We start from the raw sequence: 15,031 nt of genomic DNA on the forward strand, positions 1-15,031 counted from the left end.
GTGCTTTCTGTAGTGCAGCGGCGCTTCCAGCAGGAACTTGAGGCGGATCTGCGGTGCCGGTGTTCCTATGGGCCATGTTCTCTCTATCACTGCTGTAACAGCTCCGGCCCTACCAGATCCCCCTCCGCCCAGGGAGGTGAGTCCGGGTCAGTTCCCTGTAGGGCAGCTGCGTGGCAAGGGGAGAAAGAAGACTTGGAAGGGGGTGCCGAGGTATTTAGGGGGGACCGGAGGTATTTGGGGGTTTGCTGGGACAACCAGTAGCGCGTCCTAGAGCCCTCGCAGCTGCGCGCACCCGCTGCAACTGTTTCTTTCTGGCGCTTCGCAGCTACCGACAAAACTACAAGTCCCACCATGCATCCGTCCCATCTGCTGGGCAGCTTCTCCGAAAGCGTTACCGGCAGTGGGACGCAGGGACTTGTAGTCAGCTGGATGCAGAGCAATGAGAGAGAGAGAACATGGCCCATAGGAACACCGGCACCGCAGATCCGCCTCAAGTTCCTGCTGGAAGCGCCGCTGCACTACAGAAAGCACAGAATGTGTCAGCTGAAGGATCCAGCAGCAGAGAGCCAGGGAGGAGAAATCAAGCACCGTTCAATGGATGGTCGCCCTTTCGCCGTTTCTGTAGAAGACAGGAAGCAGAGTTTCTGTAAGTTATTTCTTAAAAAAGACTTTGCTTTTTTAAAGTATAATTTGTGTATGTGTTTTTTTTCGTTGTGTACTAACGAATTTTTTAAAAATTTTTTTTGATGTTACTGGTCCTTTAAGGTCTTCCATCTACCATTTATTTTGTCATTAGTACCGATATGCACTAAAACAGCTGGGTCATGCCCAGCCCCACCCAATAATTTGTCTATCCGATCAACCACATGCCGAACCCTGGCACCAGGTAGACAGCAAACTGTTCGGTTGTAGCGATCCGGACGACAAATTACCCTATCCACTTTCCTAATAATTGAGTCCCCTACAACCACAATCTGCTTAGGCCTGACTCTACTCTCCTCCCCACCACTACTAGAGAAACTGGTCTCCCGGCTGTTAGAGAGATCAGCCCCATCTAGAATTGCCAATCCAGAGTTCATACTCCCATCATCTTCACACAATCTGGCAAATTTGTTGCGATGTATAATCTCCGGATCAGCCTCCATTTTCCTTTTGCCCACCTTAGATTTTCTAACTGTCACCCAGCTAGCTGCCTCAATATCCTGCTGCTGTTCTGTTCCCCCCAAACTATCTGACCCCGCTAGGTCCTGCTCAGTGAGCAAAAGACTCCTTTCAAGATTGTCAATCGACCGCAGTGTTGCAATTTGTTGCTCTAGTGCTCTAACTTGAGCCTCCAGAGTGGCAATTTGCTCACAACCACCACAGAGGTAAGCATTTTGGATCTCTTGTTCCAAATCTGCATACATATGGCAGACTGTGCACTGAGTCAGACCTTCAATCTTGCTAGCACTCATTATCCCAGTTACAGATCAAAACAGGAAAAAATAAAAATATATAAAATAAAAATGAGGGTTTAGAACAAAACTTTTGACCTAGTTTGAACCTCCTTTAGTTTTCAACTCCACTTACAGATCCCCCACTTAACGAGCAAACACTTAAGAGAAGCTAACACTAGAGCAAGCTCCACTGGAGTGCCAGGGGTTCTATTTATACAGTCTGTTCAGGTGCAACTAATCAAACCCCACCCCCTCAAACAGAGGGAAAACTGCAAAGTAAAGCAGGTTGTGACAAACTTGCTGTAAGCACACTAGCACACCAAACTTTGCTGTTTAGCACCCAAGACAGAAAAAAAAAACTTTGATTACTTACAATCAGAGGACCAGTATCAATTTCTTTATTGTTCATTAGAAGGGCTTTTAATTCTTCATTCTTTAAAATTTCTTTAGATATATACTTGGAATAGTCTAAAACAGTTTTACCATATTTACAAGGCATTAAAGAGGTAAAATCTGGACCTCGACAGTATAAATCGAATGCTTCTGCTGCACCGATTCTTGCACCTATGTATGTAGAAAAAAAGAAAAACATAAAATTCTAAGTGATATAAACTTCCTGTCTGAGTGAACATAACATTATGTATGCACAAAAATAAATGATTTCGCATTCTCAACCTTCTGCTGTGCTGGGCCTTGGTTGAGGGGCAGCAGATTATTGTTGGCGGAGGTCATACATTTCCTGTATTACCACAGTTCTGTATTAAGATTTTCACATCCATCACAGAAAATTTAAATCAATATGACAAGTAGCCCCAACACAACATAAAAGGATATCTATGGCATTCAAATGTTAACCTTTTACTCACTACCCACCATAAAATGTACAGCACCTGCAGAAAATGATATTCATGTCCACTCTGCAGATAGTTCCACTGTGATCTATGTTGTGCAACTTTACTGGCAACACAGGAAACTACGTCAAGTCCTGTACTTCAATGACTAGCATACACGGACTTAAAGCTATGCTTGTACCTGCAGCCATGCATGAGCTGAAGTTGCCTAAAATATCTGCAGTAGGATAGTATTTAGAAATTTTTTACTTACATTTTATAGATTACAGTTTACTTAAATCAGGAGTAATTCTGACCATCAGGGTATAATTTAATGCTACTAACTTAAAACTATTATTGTGAAGTGCTGTATAAATGCTGTAAATAAATGATCACGATAAAGACTACAAAATGTGCTATTTTAGTTTATGGCATAAAAAGGCATCATATATAAATAACCATGGTTCTCAATTTTCATTTAAAAATGCAAAATCATCCTGGAAAGTATAGAATGTTAAATTCTTAGAATCTCACCATTAAAAAGAAGCAAATTCCCCAAATACAATCTTCCTGCCAAATGAAAACTCTCTTCTTGTGCCGATGTGTAATGGCCAATCATGCAGTAGGTTTTGTTGCTATCTGATGATAAACTTGCTTTTCGTGGCTGAGAATATTCCACTGAAATCTCTTGTTTCCTGTTTTTGAAATCAAGATACACAGTTTGTAATACTATAAAGTTATATGTACAGTCACATGAAAACATTTGTGAACCCCTCTTAATTCTTTGGAGTTTTGTTTATGATTGGCTGAGCTTTCAAAGTAGCAACTTCCTTTTAATATATAACATATATATAAGCTTTATGGAAATAGTAGTATTTCAGCAGAGACAAAGTTTATTGGATAAACAGAAATTACGCAATATACATCATAACAAAATTAGACAGGTGATATATTTGGGCACCCCAAAAGAGATATTACATCAATACTATAGTTGAGGCTCCTTTTGCAAATATAACAGCCTCTAGATGCCTCCTATAGCCTTTGATAAGTGTCTGGATTCTGGATGGCGGTATTTTTGACCATTCGTCCATACAAAATCGCTCCAGTTTAGTTAAATTTGATGGCTGCCGAGCATGGACAGCCTGCTTCAAATCATCCCATAGATTTTCGATGATATTCAAGTCGGGGACTGTGATGGCCATTCAAGAATATTGTACTTTTCCTTCTGCATAAATGCTTTTGTAGATTTCGAAGTGTGTTTAGGGTCATTGTCTTGTTGGAATATCCAACCCCTGAGTAGCTTCAACTTTGTGAATGATGCTTGAACATTATCCTGAAGAATGTTGATATTGGGTTGAATTCATCAGACCCTCGTCTTCAAGGGCCCCAGTCCCTGAACTAGCCACACAGCCTCACAGCATGATAGAACTCCACCAAATTTGACAGTAGGTAGCAGGTGTTTTTCTTGGAATGCGGTGTTCTTCTTCCGCCATGCAAAGAGATTTTTGTTATGACCAAATAACAAATTTTGGTCTCATCAGTCCAAAGCATTTTGTTCCAAATGGACTGTGGCTTGTCTACATGAGCTTTTGCATACAACAAGCGACTTGTTGCGTGAGTGCAGAAAGGGCTTCTTTCTCATCACCCTGCCATACAGATGATCTTTGTGCAAATTGGGCTGAATTGTAGAACGATGTACAGATACACCATCTGCAGCAAGATGTTCTTACAGGTCTTGGAGGTGATCTTTGAGTTGTCTATAATCATTCTCATATGCCGGTCCTGTATTTTTCTTGGCTTGCCAGACCTAGGTTTTACAGCAACTGTGCCGGTGGCCTTCCATTTCCTGATTAAATTCCTTACAGTTGAAACTGACAATTTAAACCTCTTTTTGTAGCCTTCCCCTAAACCATGATACTGAACAATCTTTGTTTTCAGATCTTTTGAGAGTTGCTTTGAGGATCCCATAGACAGAATGGCGACCACGAATAGGTAATGAAACAGATAGTCTCTTTTAAAATATTTCTATCTATGAATATGGACACAGTATTTAGAATATTGTGACATTACTATTTTATGTCCACATTAGAGTTGGAAATCAGCAATAGTAAATGTAGGCTAATTCAGGCATTGCTTACTTTGCATAATTACAATGTGTGATGAATATGAGCTTTTCTAATGTATTGATAGCCTTAGTTTACCAGAATCTCAAAAACCTGCTAATAAGCTTTTATTTATGGGTCTATAGAAAATAATGTCTATAGACATGAATTATTTGAATTGCAACGAAGACAGACAGTCTTTAAAGACTCTGTTATTAGTAGCAAATGATATTGGTAAATTAAAGCCAGAAGTACATACAACTTTCCATGCAACTACTGTCTTGCAAAGATGCAAATTGCTTGGAGTTACAGACCCAACTGACCAAGTTAAAGTTTTACTTTTGACAATTGAAATATCTACTTGGCAATGTTTAGCAGACAGTATTAAAGAAGGAAAAGGAAGTTATGATGATACTGTGGATGAATTAATAAAAGTCTTACATCCATTTGATATTGGCCTTATGGCTGCATACAAAACAAAGCAAAAACAAAATGAGAATCCATTGATATTTGCTAACAAATTATGGGCAGCTTACCACATTGGCAAAGGCAGAAAAGGAAACAGAGATGACTCTGAATACAAGAATTTGTTAATTTGCAATGCTCACCCAAAAATTAGGGGAAAATGTGGATTTTTAATAGACCCCCGTACACAAGCCTATAATGAAATAATGGTATTAATGCAACAATGCTTTAATGTTTTACAGAAACATAAGCCATTCAGACCAGGCAATAGCAATGCAAATAATCTAGATGTGACTGTATGCCATGCAAAACCCTGTATCTCTTCTATAAACAACGCAAATGGTCATTACAATAACAATACCTTCCAAAGCAAGGTAACAAATGTACACAGTGCTCAAAGACAGACCTCTAACAGAAGTATGCAAACGGCACCTAAATGTAATGCATACCAAACAATGGTCGTAAAGATAAATGCCCTAGAAAACGGCCTCAAGACAGAACATAGGAGAAATACTTTGAGAGAATTAGAATTACACACCAAAATTGATTCTCTCAAAAATAAAGTAACCTCTTTACAGACCCAAAATAATGATTTCCAACAGGCCACTCACATTCTGCAATTGTCCCATAAGGATGCAGTTGTTAAGTATGATTTGTGCCACACAGAAATGGTAAAATGTAAAAAAGATTTAAATGACTTACAGGAAAAATATACTAAGATTGTCCCATTGAATGCAGTAAAATCTACTCAAACAGAGCACATGGGAAACAACTATAAAGTAGCCACAGTCTCCTTCAGCTGATAAATTAGAAAAACATGCACCAAGTAAAAATAAGACTCAAAATCGTGATACAGAAAACTATACTTCTGATGCAATAGACGAGTCTGATGTGTATGATTTAAGTAGCTTGTTTTCCCTAGACCAAAATTCAAAACTAATAGATATCAAAGATTACAATTGTGATATAGGTGCTTTCAAAAACATGGTAAGTAAAACCCCCTATACGACCTCTCCCACAATTACCAACTGTAAAATTCTGAGTAATTTTAAAACAAGTACTGTTAACCCTTTGGGGGAAGAACTGTGTTTTCCATTAAAAATCTCTAAAGAGTTCCCTTTTGCCCAAAATTCAGAACAGGATGTGTCTTCCATTCATCCTGAACTTTTATCTCTCATATTGTGGAGCAAATCAACAAACTGTAATTGTCACAAAGGTGGAAATTATCCAAGGGCCCTTACAAATTAGCATTATGCTGTAAGGTAAACAACCCTTCAAAGCCATTCCTTTGTAAAAAGAAAACTCAACCTTACTTGCCACACCCCAAATGATGGCACTACACATTAATATTTTGTCTATTGAGTTATTTTCAGTTGTTATTTTTGTTTTATTATACAAGGTGCCCAAGGGGGGGGGGTAGTATAACACCTTGATAAAATGGGCACTCTTGTAGGTAAGTAATAAAATGGAATTCATTTTGTTCTCTGTGAATAAATAGTTTAATAGCAGAGAATGTTGTGTAATGAGCATAATTAGTTTACATACCAAAGGCAACACAACAAACAGGTAACCCATTTCCATACTGTGTATATTAACTTTGTTTCCTTGCTAGGCTCTTTTATTTCTTTTATTTAGGAAAATCAGATGCCCAGTCATATTTTGTCATGATGACTCCGCTGTGGATGAAAACCTTACCAATCCTCTTGTTTTATTACCTTACTAACAAACTAATGTTTGGTAACTTGAAATGCAACTTTATTTTGTTGTTTTCTAACACTCCTCTTGGAAAATGTGCATGCACTAACATTTGATGGCCATCAATAACATGTTTTGTTATGTCTGTGTTTTCGTATGATAGTGTTTTTTTAAAAAAATCCATATGGTATTCGTGAGCTCACTATAAAAAAATCGGTTTACAAACACTTTTATATCTAAAATGGGTATTTGTGCACAAATGACAATTGTCAATGTATGGTTTAGTGTTATGTATTTTATTCCATTTTATGTGTTTGATATGAACATAGATCCCCTGTCCCATAATTTACATAATCTATTAGACAGGGAGGACACAAGTGTGATACAAAAGCACGGTGAAAAACTGAGAATGAGTTGAATGAGATGCTGCATGATGGGGATGTGAATTTGGTTATGACAAATACTTGGATAGAGATGGGTATGAAGGGACTGTTTGCATAAGCAATGTTATTAAAGGAAAACTATACCCCCCAAACAATGTAGGTCTCTATTAAAAGATACTGAGTAAAACAGCTCATGTGTAAAACCCTGCTTCATGTAAATGAACCATTATCATAATAATATACTTTTTTAGTAGTATGTGCCATTGGGTAATCATAAATAGAAAATTGCCATTTTAAAAAATAAGGGCCGCCCCCTGAGATCGTAAGATTCACTGTGCACACATACAAACCACATGTAAGGTCACATGAGCCAATTAACAGACAGAGTTCTGCCTTTTGCTTCCTCACTTCTTCCTGTTACAGTTAGTGTTGTAGTATTTCTGGTCAGGTGATCTCTGAGGCAGCACAGATAGAGTCACGAAATGGTGGCTCAAGGCAAGAGATGTAAAAGGGCAATATTTGTGTAAATATATATTCCAGTTTGGTAAGATTCTTTAATATGTCATTCAATTTGATATAAACTATCTGTTGCTTAAGTATTCATTTTGGGGGTATAGTTTTCCTTTAATAATCATGGGAATGATAATTTGCCTGAATCAACTTTTCAAATGGCAAAGGGAAAAACTTAAAGTATTAATGGAGATGAGACAAAAGCGGTTATTGTCATAGGTGTGGCCTAGCCTCACTGGCCACAAGGGGAGGACTGTTAACCAACAAGACTGCTTATGTAAAACCTCCATTAATATCTGTATAGATAGATATTAATATAATAGATAGAGGTGAATATATGTATGTATCATGTTTGTATAATGTATAGCTATCATATATTAGGTATGGGGTTGACTATCTGTGGGAATAATCAGATAGAGGTTGCTGGAGGGAAGTAACATTTTACAGCAGTTGGAGACAAATCTAGTTTAGATTAGCCAGGAAGCCAAACAAAGTACAAATAGTGGTTTCTATGAAAAGATTTCCAAACAAGATTTGTCTCTAATCACTTAGTCAACCTTTTGTTGTAAAGACAGGACCAAGCTCCACCAGTTGTCTCCTGATAAACAGATAAACATAGGGACCATGCAATCTAATGTGGCACCGGCTCCCATTGTCTATACATAAACATCCCCACACATACCAAATGCGGGGCGGTCACCTATTGTTTATATAAACACAACCCTGGGGGTCCGACTCTGACAGTTCCCACCAGATACATGAATACCAATGCATTGTTTGAGTTGTTACAACTAACCAATCAGACAACAGTTCTGTTATGAGTATTATGAATCCCACAACCAATCAAAGGTGGCCTGTTGTAAGCAAAGGGAGGAAAATAGTATATTTTGTTTTTATTTGGACAGCCTTATCACTCACTCTTGTAGCTATTGATTTGAGTGGACACACCTACATACTTGGGGATAATGGATATGGACATTTAAGCCTGATTTTTAGTAAAACAAGTTTGATGAGTTAGGAGTGGAAGTGATCTTAACAGCTAATGTAGCTGAGACAATTTTTTGAAAATGTTGTAATGTTTGCATATTTATATCTGCACATTTTATTTTTAATTTACTATTTTGAATGTAGCATACATACATTTATATATATGAGAACATAATATAACCCAATATCTATTTTGGTTTAGTATCTACTTCTCCCTAAAATGTACTGTACCAGAACTATTTTAACTCAAAATGATACATGGAGAAATATAATAATTATAGAAAACTGTAAATAAGTGCCTTTATGTGTATTAGTTTAAATCCTGTCCGTCGTTTTCTGATGAAAACCATCTATTTCAGATTTTGAGAAATGCTTAACTGGTTACATTTTGCTTTGTGTACTTCTATTGTTTATACATCATTAGCATAGCTTTAACACTAGGTGCAGCAACAAAGTTAATGTTTGTAGTTAGCTGTAGTTAAACAGCAAGTATCAACAAAGTAATTGTAATAGGTCATATTGTACAGTGTTTAATCCCACTATGGGAGTGAGGTGAATGTAAAGTGTGGTGGCATTTCCATCCTATTCAGCATTTTGACATATTAACCAAATGGTTATCACTGCACTGCCTTATAAAATAACTCCGTAAATTGCAATAAAATGCACACAAATGAACATTGAACAACTAATTTGCACAAAAATGGAGATATTTGGTTTCAAAGACTTGTGTTCTGAATCAGAAGGACAGCTGAACAGCTACCTCAAAATTCATGGAGGATTCCATGTTCTGCAACACGACTACAGGGGAACCATGTCTGCATCCAATGACGAAAGCAATAGTAAAGGAGGTGTGCCAAGTAAGCCTTGTAATGCATGGTGGTTTAACAGGGACATTTTCTTTTTCATTTGGATGAAAGGCCTTGAGAAAATCAGAGACTTTGCTATATCTTTGAAGTGAAATCCAGGATGGATGCAATCTACCCATGCTGCCTACATGGACTCTCGACACAATTTCTGACACAGTCCTGCAGACTTTGTATCCAGTGAAGGAATTCAGACCCTTTGATATTATGTCTATACTAAAAGTCCAGAGACCAGCTAGTCAAACAATTGTGCAAATAAAAGAACTTTGTGGATAAGGTTATTAGTGTGCATAGGCCTATGGGGTTATATGTCATAATTCTACAATTAATAAGCTTCACCTCACACAAACACAGTGCAATCAATTATATATACAAAGCTATTTGTTTGTCTTACTGTGTAACATGTGGCATCAGCCTTAGAAATGTAAATGCAACCAAAACACAAGCAAGCTATAAAGTGTGTGGACAATCGTACAAGTTCTCTCCCCTCCCCTTTGACCAGGGGCAGCTGAAAAAGCAAACCTTCCTGTCTACACACTGCCTTTCCCCATTCCATTGTCCTGATTCTGGAATGAACTGCCTCAGGAATCCATGCCCTACCCCCCAAGATTAATGTATTGGTCACTGACCAATCAGAACCTGACATGTATTTATGGTCAGTCTATAGGTTAATACAATAGGCTAAGTTAGCCAGAGAGTCCAGAGAGTTCCTGCAGTGAGGACATAGATGACAGACCTAATGGAAGGATGAGTATCCGAGAGGCAGTGGATTTAGATCCAGCATATACATATTTCTAATTGTCTTTGTAACTATTTGTTATACATTCCATGTAATGTAACTTGTTTTATGTGTATTATTTCTGTAGATATGTGTCAATAGTTTTGTAAATAAATATATATATTTTGATTGAACTATCTCTTTCGTTAAAGAACCCTTATAACCAGGAATACTTATGTACATGTGTATATAAGAATAAATATACATATTTACATAAATATATCCTTGGTCAACACCATGTTGTCACTCTTCAGAGGAGAGTCAAACAGAAGCACAACTTGCAATTGGCCAGCTTAAATACCTTTTCTCATGATTGGACACACTTGCCTATGAAGTTCAAGGCTTAACGAGCTAATCCAACCAATTTGGTGTTGCCAGTAACCAGTATGAAGCAGTTACATACATTCATATTAGTAAAATTACAAATTTTTGCACAGCCAGATTTTTTCACATTTGATTTAATGTCATACAACTGAATACTGCTTCACTGCAAATCTTTGTTTAGAAAACACCCCAGGACTCAGATGTTCCTGGGAAATGAAAGCCATACCACTGTTATCTGTTTTGTTGAAAGTGGAGTAAATTATTATGCAGGCTGAGAGGGGTTCCCAAACTTTTTCAGATGACTGTATTTTTGTAACATCTATATTAAAGAGTTAATATTTTAAGAGCATTGCATTTTAGGCTAGACAAAATAATTTAGTTTAGTATTTGATTAACATAGAGAGTATTACAGTGTTGTCTGAGACACTAGCAGCTTTCCTGTTTTGTATCCAAACAAATATTTATGTTCATAGCTGTTTAATCTGAGAGTTTTAGATTGATTTCCAATTTCCAGTTTCCAAATGTAAATTAAAAACCTTACAGAGAAGCAAGGGCTCATTGTGTGTATGAAATAATTCTTTGTACATAGAACAATAGTTCACCATTAATAGCCAATTTATAAACCAAAATATCTGGAATTCAGATAACCACACAGGTCATTTTTAATAGAGTGGTGAAAATTATTGAAACATGAGAATTAAAGAATTATACAGGCAGATTCCTAATCACTGAAGGCAAAGTGTAACCTTTACATGTTTCTCCTTCATGTTCAAAGCTATTACCATTAAAATCCATTTGTGCTTCAAGCTTCAAAATTTGTAATTTTGATTATCAGAGATGCATCACCGAATTATGTATTAAAAATGCCCATTATGTGAATGACTAAAAAAAGATGATTACAAACCAATATTTCCATTGTCAGCAATAACAAAACCATCTACAACTTTGCTAGTATCGCAAATAAATTCTTTTCACTTTTCCTTAAGATATAAGTGGAGGAAACTCACTTAAGACATAGGTCATAAGATATTGGATCTCACAACAGCTATACATATTAAACTTGTTCTTTAGCGCAAAGGATTAAAGGATATTTCTACTAGTTCTACAAATGAAATAACATTTAAATAAAAGAAATAAAATATTTATATGCACTTTATGACATGCTAGATTGTACAGAGTGAAATAGAACATGCTATATTATGCTCTGATGTCATACCCTTATATGTTATACAAGGCATATCTTGGTACAAAAAGCCTTAGCAACCAACGTTTAAATTTAAACAGATGACTAAATTGTAGCAGTAGATTGGTTGCTATATGTGATATTTCTCCATGCAGGTGAAAAAACCCCATTTAAGCTGCAAAAACAGAAAAAAAACCATCCAAGAAATTGCTACAATATTAGTGTGGCAAAATCTACAGTTTGGTACATCCTGAGAAAGAAAGAAAGAAAGAAAGAAAGCACTGGTGAACTCAGCAAAGCAAAAAGACTTGGATATCCACAGAAGACAAAAGTGGTGGATGATCGCTGAATCATTTCCATGATGAAGAGAAACCATTTCACAACAGCCAAACAAGTGAACAACCCTCTCCAGGAGGTAGGCGTATTGATATCCAAGTCTACCATAAAGAGAAGACTGCATGAAAGTAAATACAGCAGGTGCAAGCCACTCATAAGCATCAAGAATAGAAAGGCTAGATTGGACTTTGCTAAAAAAAAACATCTAAAAAAGCCAGCTCAGTTCAGGAAAAACATTCTTTGGACAGATGAAACCAAGATCAACCTCTACCAGAATGATGGCAAGAAAAAAAGTATGGAGAAGGCGTGGAAAACAGCTCATGATCCAAAGCATACCACATCATCTATAAAACATGCCGGAGGCAGTGCGATGGCTTGGTGTGCATGGCTGACAGTGGCACTGGGACACTAGTGTTTATCCATGATGTGACACAGGACAGAAGCAGCCAAATGAATTCTAAGGTGTTCAGACTTACTGTCTGCTCAAATCCAGCTAAATGCAGTCAAATTGATTGGGAGGCATTTCATAATGACCCAAAACATACAGCCAATTTTCTATTTATGATTATCCAATGGCACATACTATTAGAAAAGTATATTATTAAAATGATTTTTTTTACATGAAGCAGGGTTTTACATATGAGCTGTTTTATGCAATATATTTTTATAGAGACCTACATTGTTGGGGGGTATAGTTTTCCTTTAAAACTAAGAAGTGGAATATTCTTGAATGGCCAAGACAGTCGCCTGATCTGAATCCAATTGAGCATGCATTTCACTTGTTGAAAACTAAACTTTGGACAGAAAGGCACACAAACAAACAGCAACTGAAAGCTGCTGCAGTAAAGGCCTGGTAGAGCATTAAAAAGGAGGAAACCCAGAATCTGGTGATGTCCATGAGTTCAAGACTTCAGACTGTCATCGCCAGCAAAGGGTTTCAACCAAGTATTAGAACTGAACATTTTATTTTCAGTTTTTTAATTTGACCAATTTCTTTTGAGCTCCTTAAATAAAGTGATTGTGTTTAAAAAAAGGCTTTAGCTCCTCACATTTTTATTCAATTTTTTTGTTCAACCAACTGAATTAAAGCTGAAAGTCTGCAGTTCAACTGCATTTACGTTGTTTCATTTAACATTCATTGTGCTAATGAACAGAACCAAAATTCGAAAAAAGTTGTCTCTGTCCAAATATTTATGGACCTAACTGTATGTTGCAGATATGCCCTTATACTGTCAAAGTATGCATGTCTAAAATTTTACTTACTCCCTTATAGAATTGCCTCTGCAACAGAATCTCAAAGGAGACCATGTTATGATCACTATTCCCTAAATGCTCACACACACAAATGCTAGCAATGAGTTTAGTATTATTAGTTATCACAAGATGCAAAAGAGATTTATTCCTAGTAGGTTCTTGCACAAGCTGGATATGTCATTCAGCATATTTACAAACCTACTAGCTCTTGCTCTAGCTGTCTTGGCAACCCCATTACCCCAGTCAATGTCTGGATAATTGATGTCACCCATAGTAAAAACTTGACCTAGTTGTTAAGCCGCTTCTATTTGTAAAAGTAGCTGGGTTTCATATTCGTCACTTATACGAAGTGGTTTATAGCATACACCAGTGCTGTCCGACTTCTATGGCACCGAGGGCCGGAATTTTTCTAGTCTACAAAGTGGAGGGCCGGTAATGGAAGCCAGTGTTAGCCACTCCCTGTTTTTAGACCACACCCACTTTAAACCACACCCATGTTACCGCAAGACTATGTCCACATTAACAGCACACCCAAAAAACAGATGGTTGGTGCTCACTGCAGGGAGCAGTGAGATACTAGGGGTAAGCAGAGAAGGTGGCTGTCTAGGATGCCACCATTGAGGGGCGCACTTTTAATGTTTTGTTTTTTTTTTCAAGCATTTATTTAAAGGAAAACTATACCCCCAAACAATGTAGGTCTCTATAAAAAGATATTGCATAAAACAGCTCATATGTAAAATCCTGCTTCATGTAAATAAACCATTTTCATAATAATATACTTTTCTAGTAGTATGTGCCATTGGGTAATCATAAATAGAAAATTGCCATTTTAAAAAATAAGGGCCACCCCCTGGGATCGTAGGATTCACTGTACTCACAAACATACCAACAAACCATACAAGTTAGGTCACATGAGCCAATTAACAGACAGAGTTGTGTCTTTTGCTTCCACACTTCTTCCTGTTACAGTTAGAGTTGAAGTATTTCTGGTCAGGTGATCTCTGAGTCAGCTCACAGACCATCACGAAATGGTGGCTCAAGGCAAGAGATGTAAAAGGGCAATATTTACTTAAATATATATTCCAGTTTGGTAAGATTCTTTAATATGCCACTTAATATGATATGAACTGTTGCTTAAGTGTTCATTTTGGGGGTATAGTTTTCCTTTAATAATTTGTTTCAGTAATCATGGTCACTCAGTCGGGTGGACCCCCCTCCTTCACCTTCTCCCTCTTGCCAGCAATTAGCACTAACTAATTCCACTGCCCCATCTACCCTAGCCTCCCCACAATTCTTTATCTCACCCCCCCATTTGCCTAGTTTAAACACTCCTCCAAACTCTTAGCCATTCTTTCCCCTAGCACAGTGGACCCACTTCCATTGAGTTGCAATCCATCACAACTATATAGGTTGTACCTCAAGGAAAAATCAGCCCAGTGCTCTAGGAACCCAAACCCTTTCTTCCTACACCAGGACTTGAGCCACGCATTTAGCTCCCTAAGATCTTGCGGTCTTCCTAAACTTGAACGTGGCACGGCCAAAATTTCAGATAAATTGACATTGGAAGACCCTTCCCTTAATCTTAGAGCCTATATCCCTGAACTTACTCTTTAAAGTCTTCCATCTACGATTTATTTTGTCATTAGTACCAATATGTACTAGGACAGTTAGGTCATACCCAGCCCCACCCAATAATTTGTCTACCCGATCAGCCACATGCTGAATCCTGGCACCAGGAAGACCGCAAATTGTTTGGTTGTAGCGATGACATATTGCCCTATCCACTTTCCTAATAATTGAATCCCCTACAATCACAATCTGCTTAGGTCTGACTATGCTCTCCTCCCCACCCCTACTAGAGAAACTGGTCTGGCGGCTTTTAGAG

The 15,031-nt window shown here is 37.5% G+C and overlaps 1 protein-coding gene across 4 annotated transcripts in view; it reads right to left on the reverse strand.

Moving 5' to 3' along the window:
* LOC101027285 (lysosomal-trafficking regulator) overlaps positions 1-15,031 on the reverse strand; it is a 223,919-nt gene that overhangs the window by 128,728 nt on the left and 80,160 nt on the right. For all 4 annotated transcript variants that reach the window (XM_018263118.2, XM_018263117.2, XM_018263120.2 and 1 more), the window contains exons 14-15: positions 2,801-2,961; positions 1,810-2,000 (exon numbers count right to left, since the gene is read on the reverse strand). In XM_018263118.2, coding sequence (XP_018118607.1) covers positions 1,810-2,000; positions 2,801-2,961 — 352 coding nt within the window. The remainder of the gene's footprint in view (positions 1-1,809; positions 2,001-2,800; positions 2,962-15,031) is intronic.

The sequence above is a fragment of the Xenopus laevis genome, chromosome 5L (assembly GCF_017654675.1).
Source record: "Xenopus laevis strain J_2021 chromosome 5L, Xenopus_laevis_v10.1, whole genome shotgun sequence".
NCBI classification, from domain to species: domain Eukaryota; kingdom Metazoa; phylum Chordata; class Amphibia; order Anura; family Pipidae; genus Xenopus; species Xenopus laevis.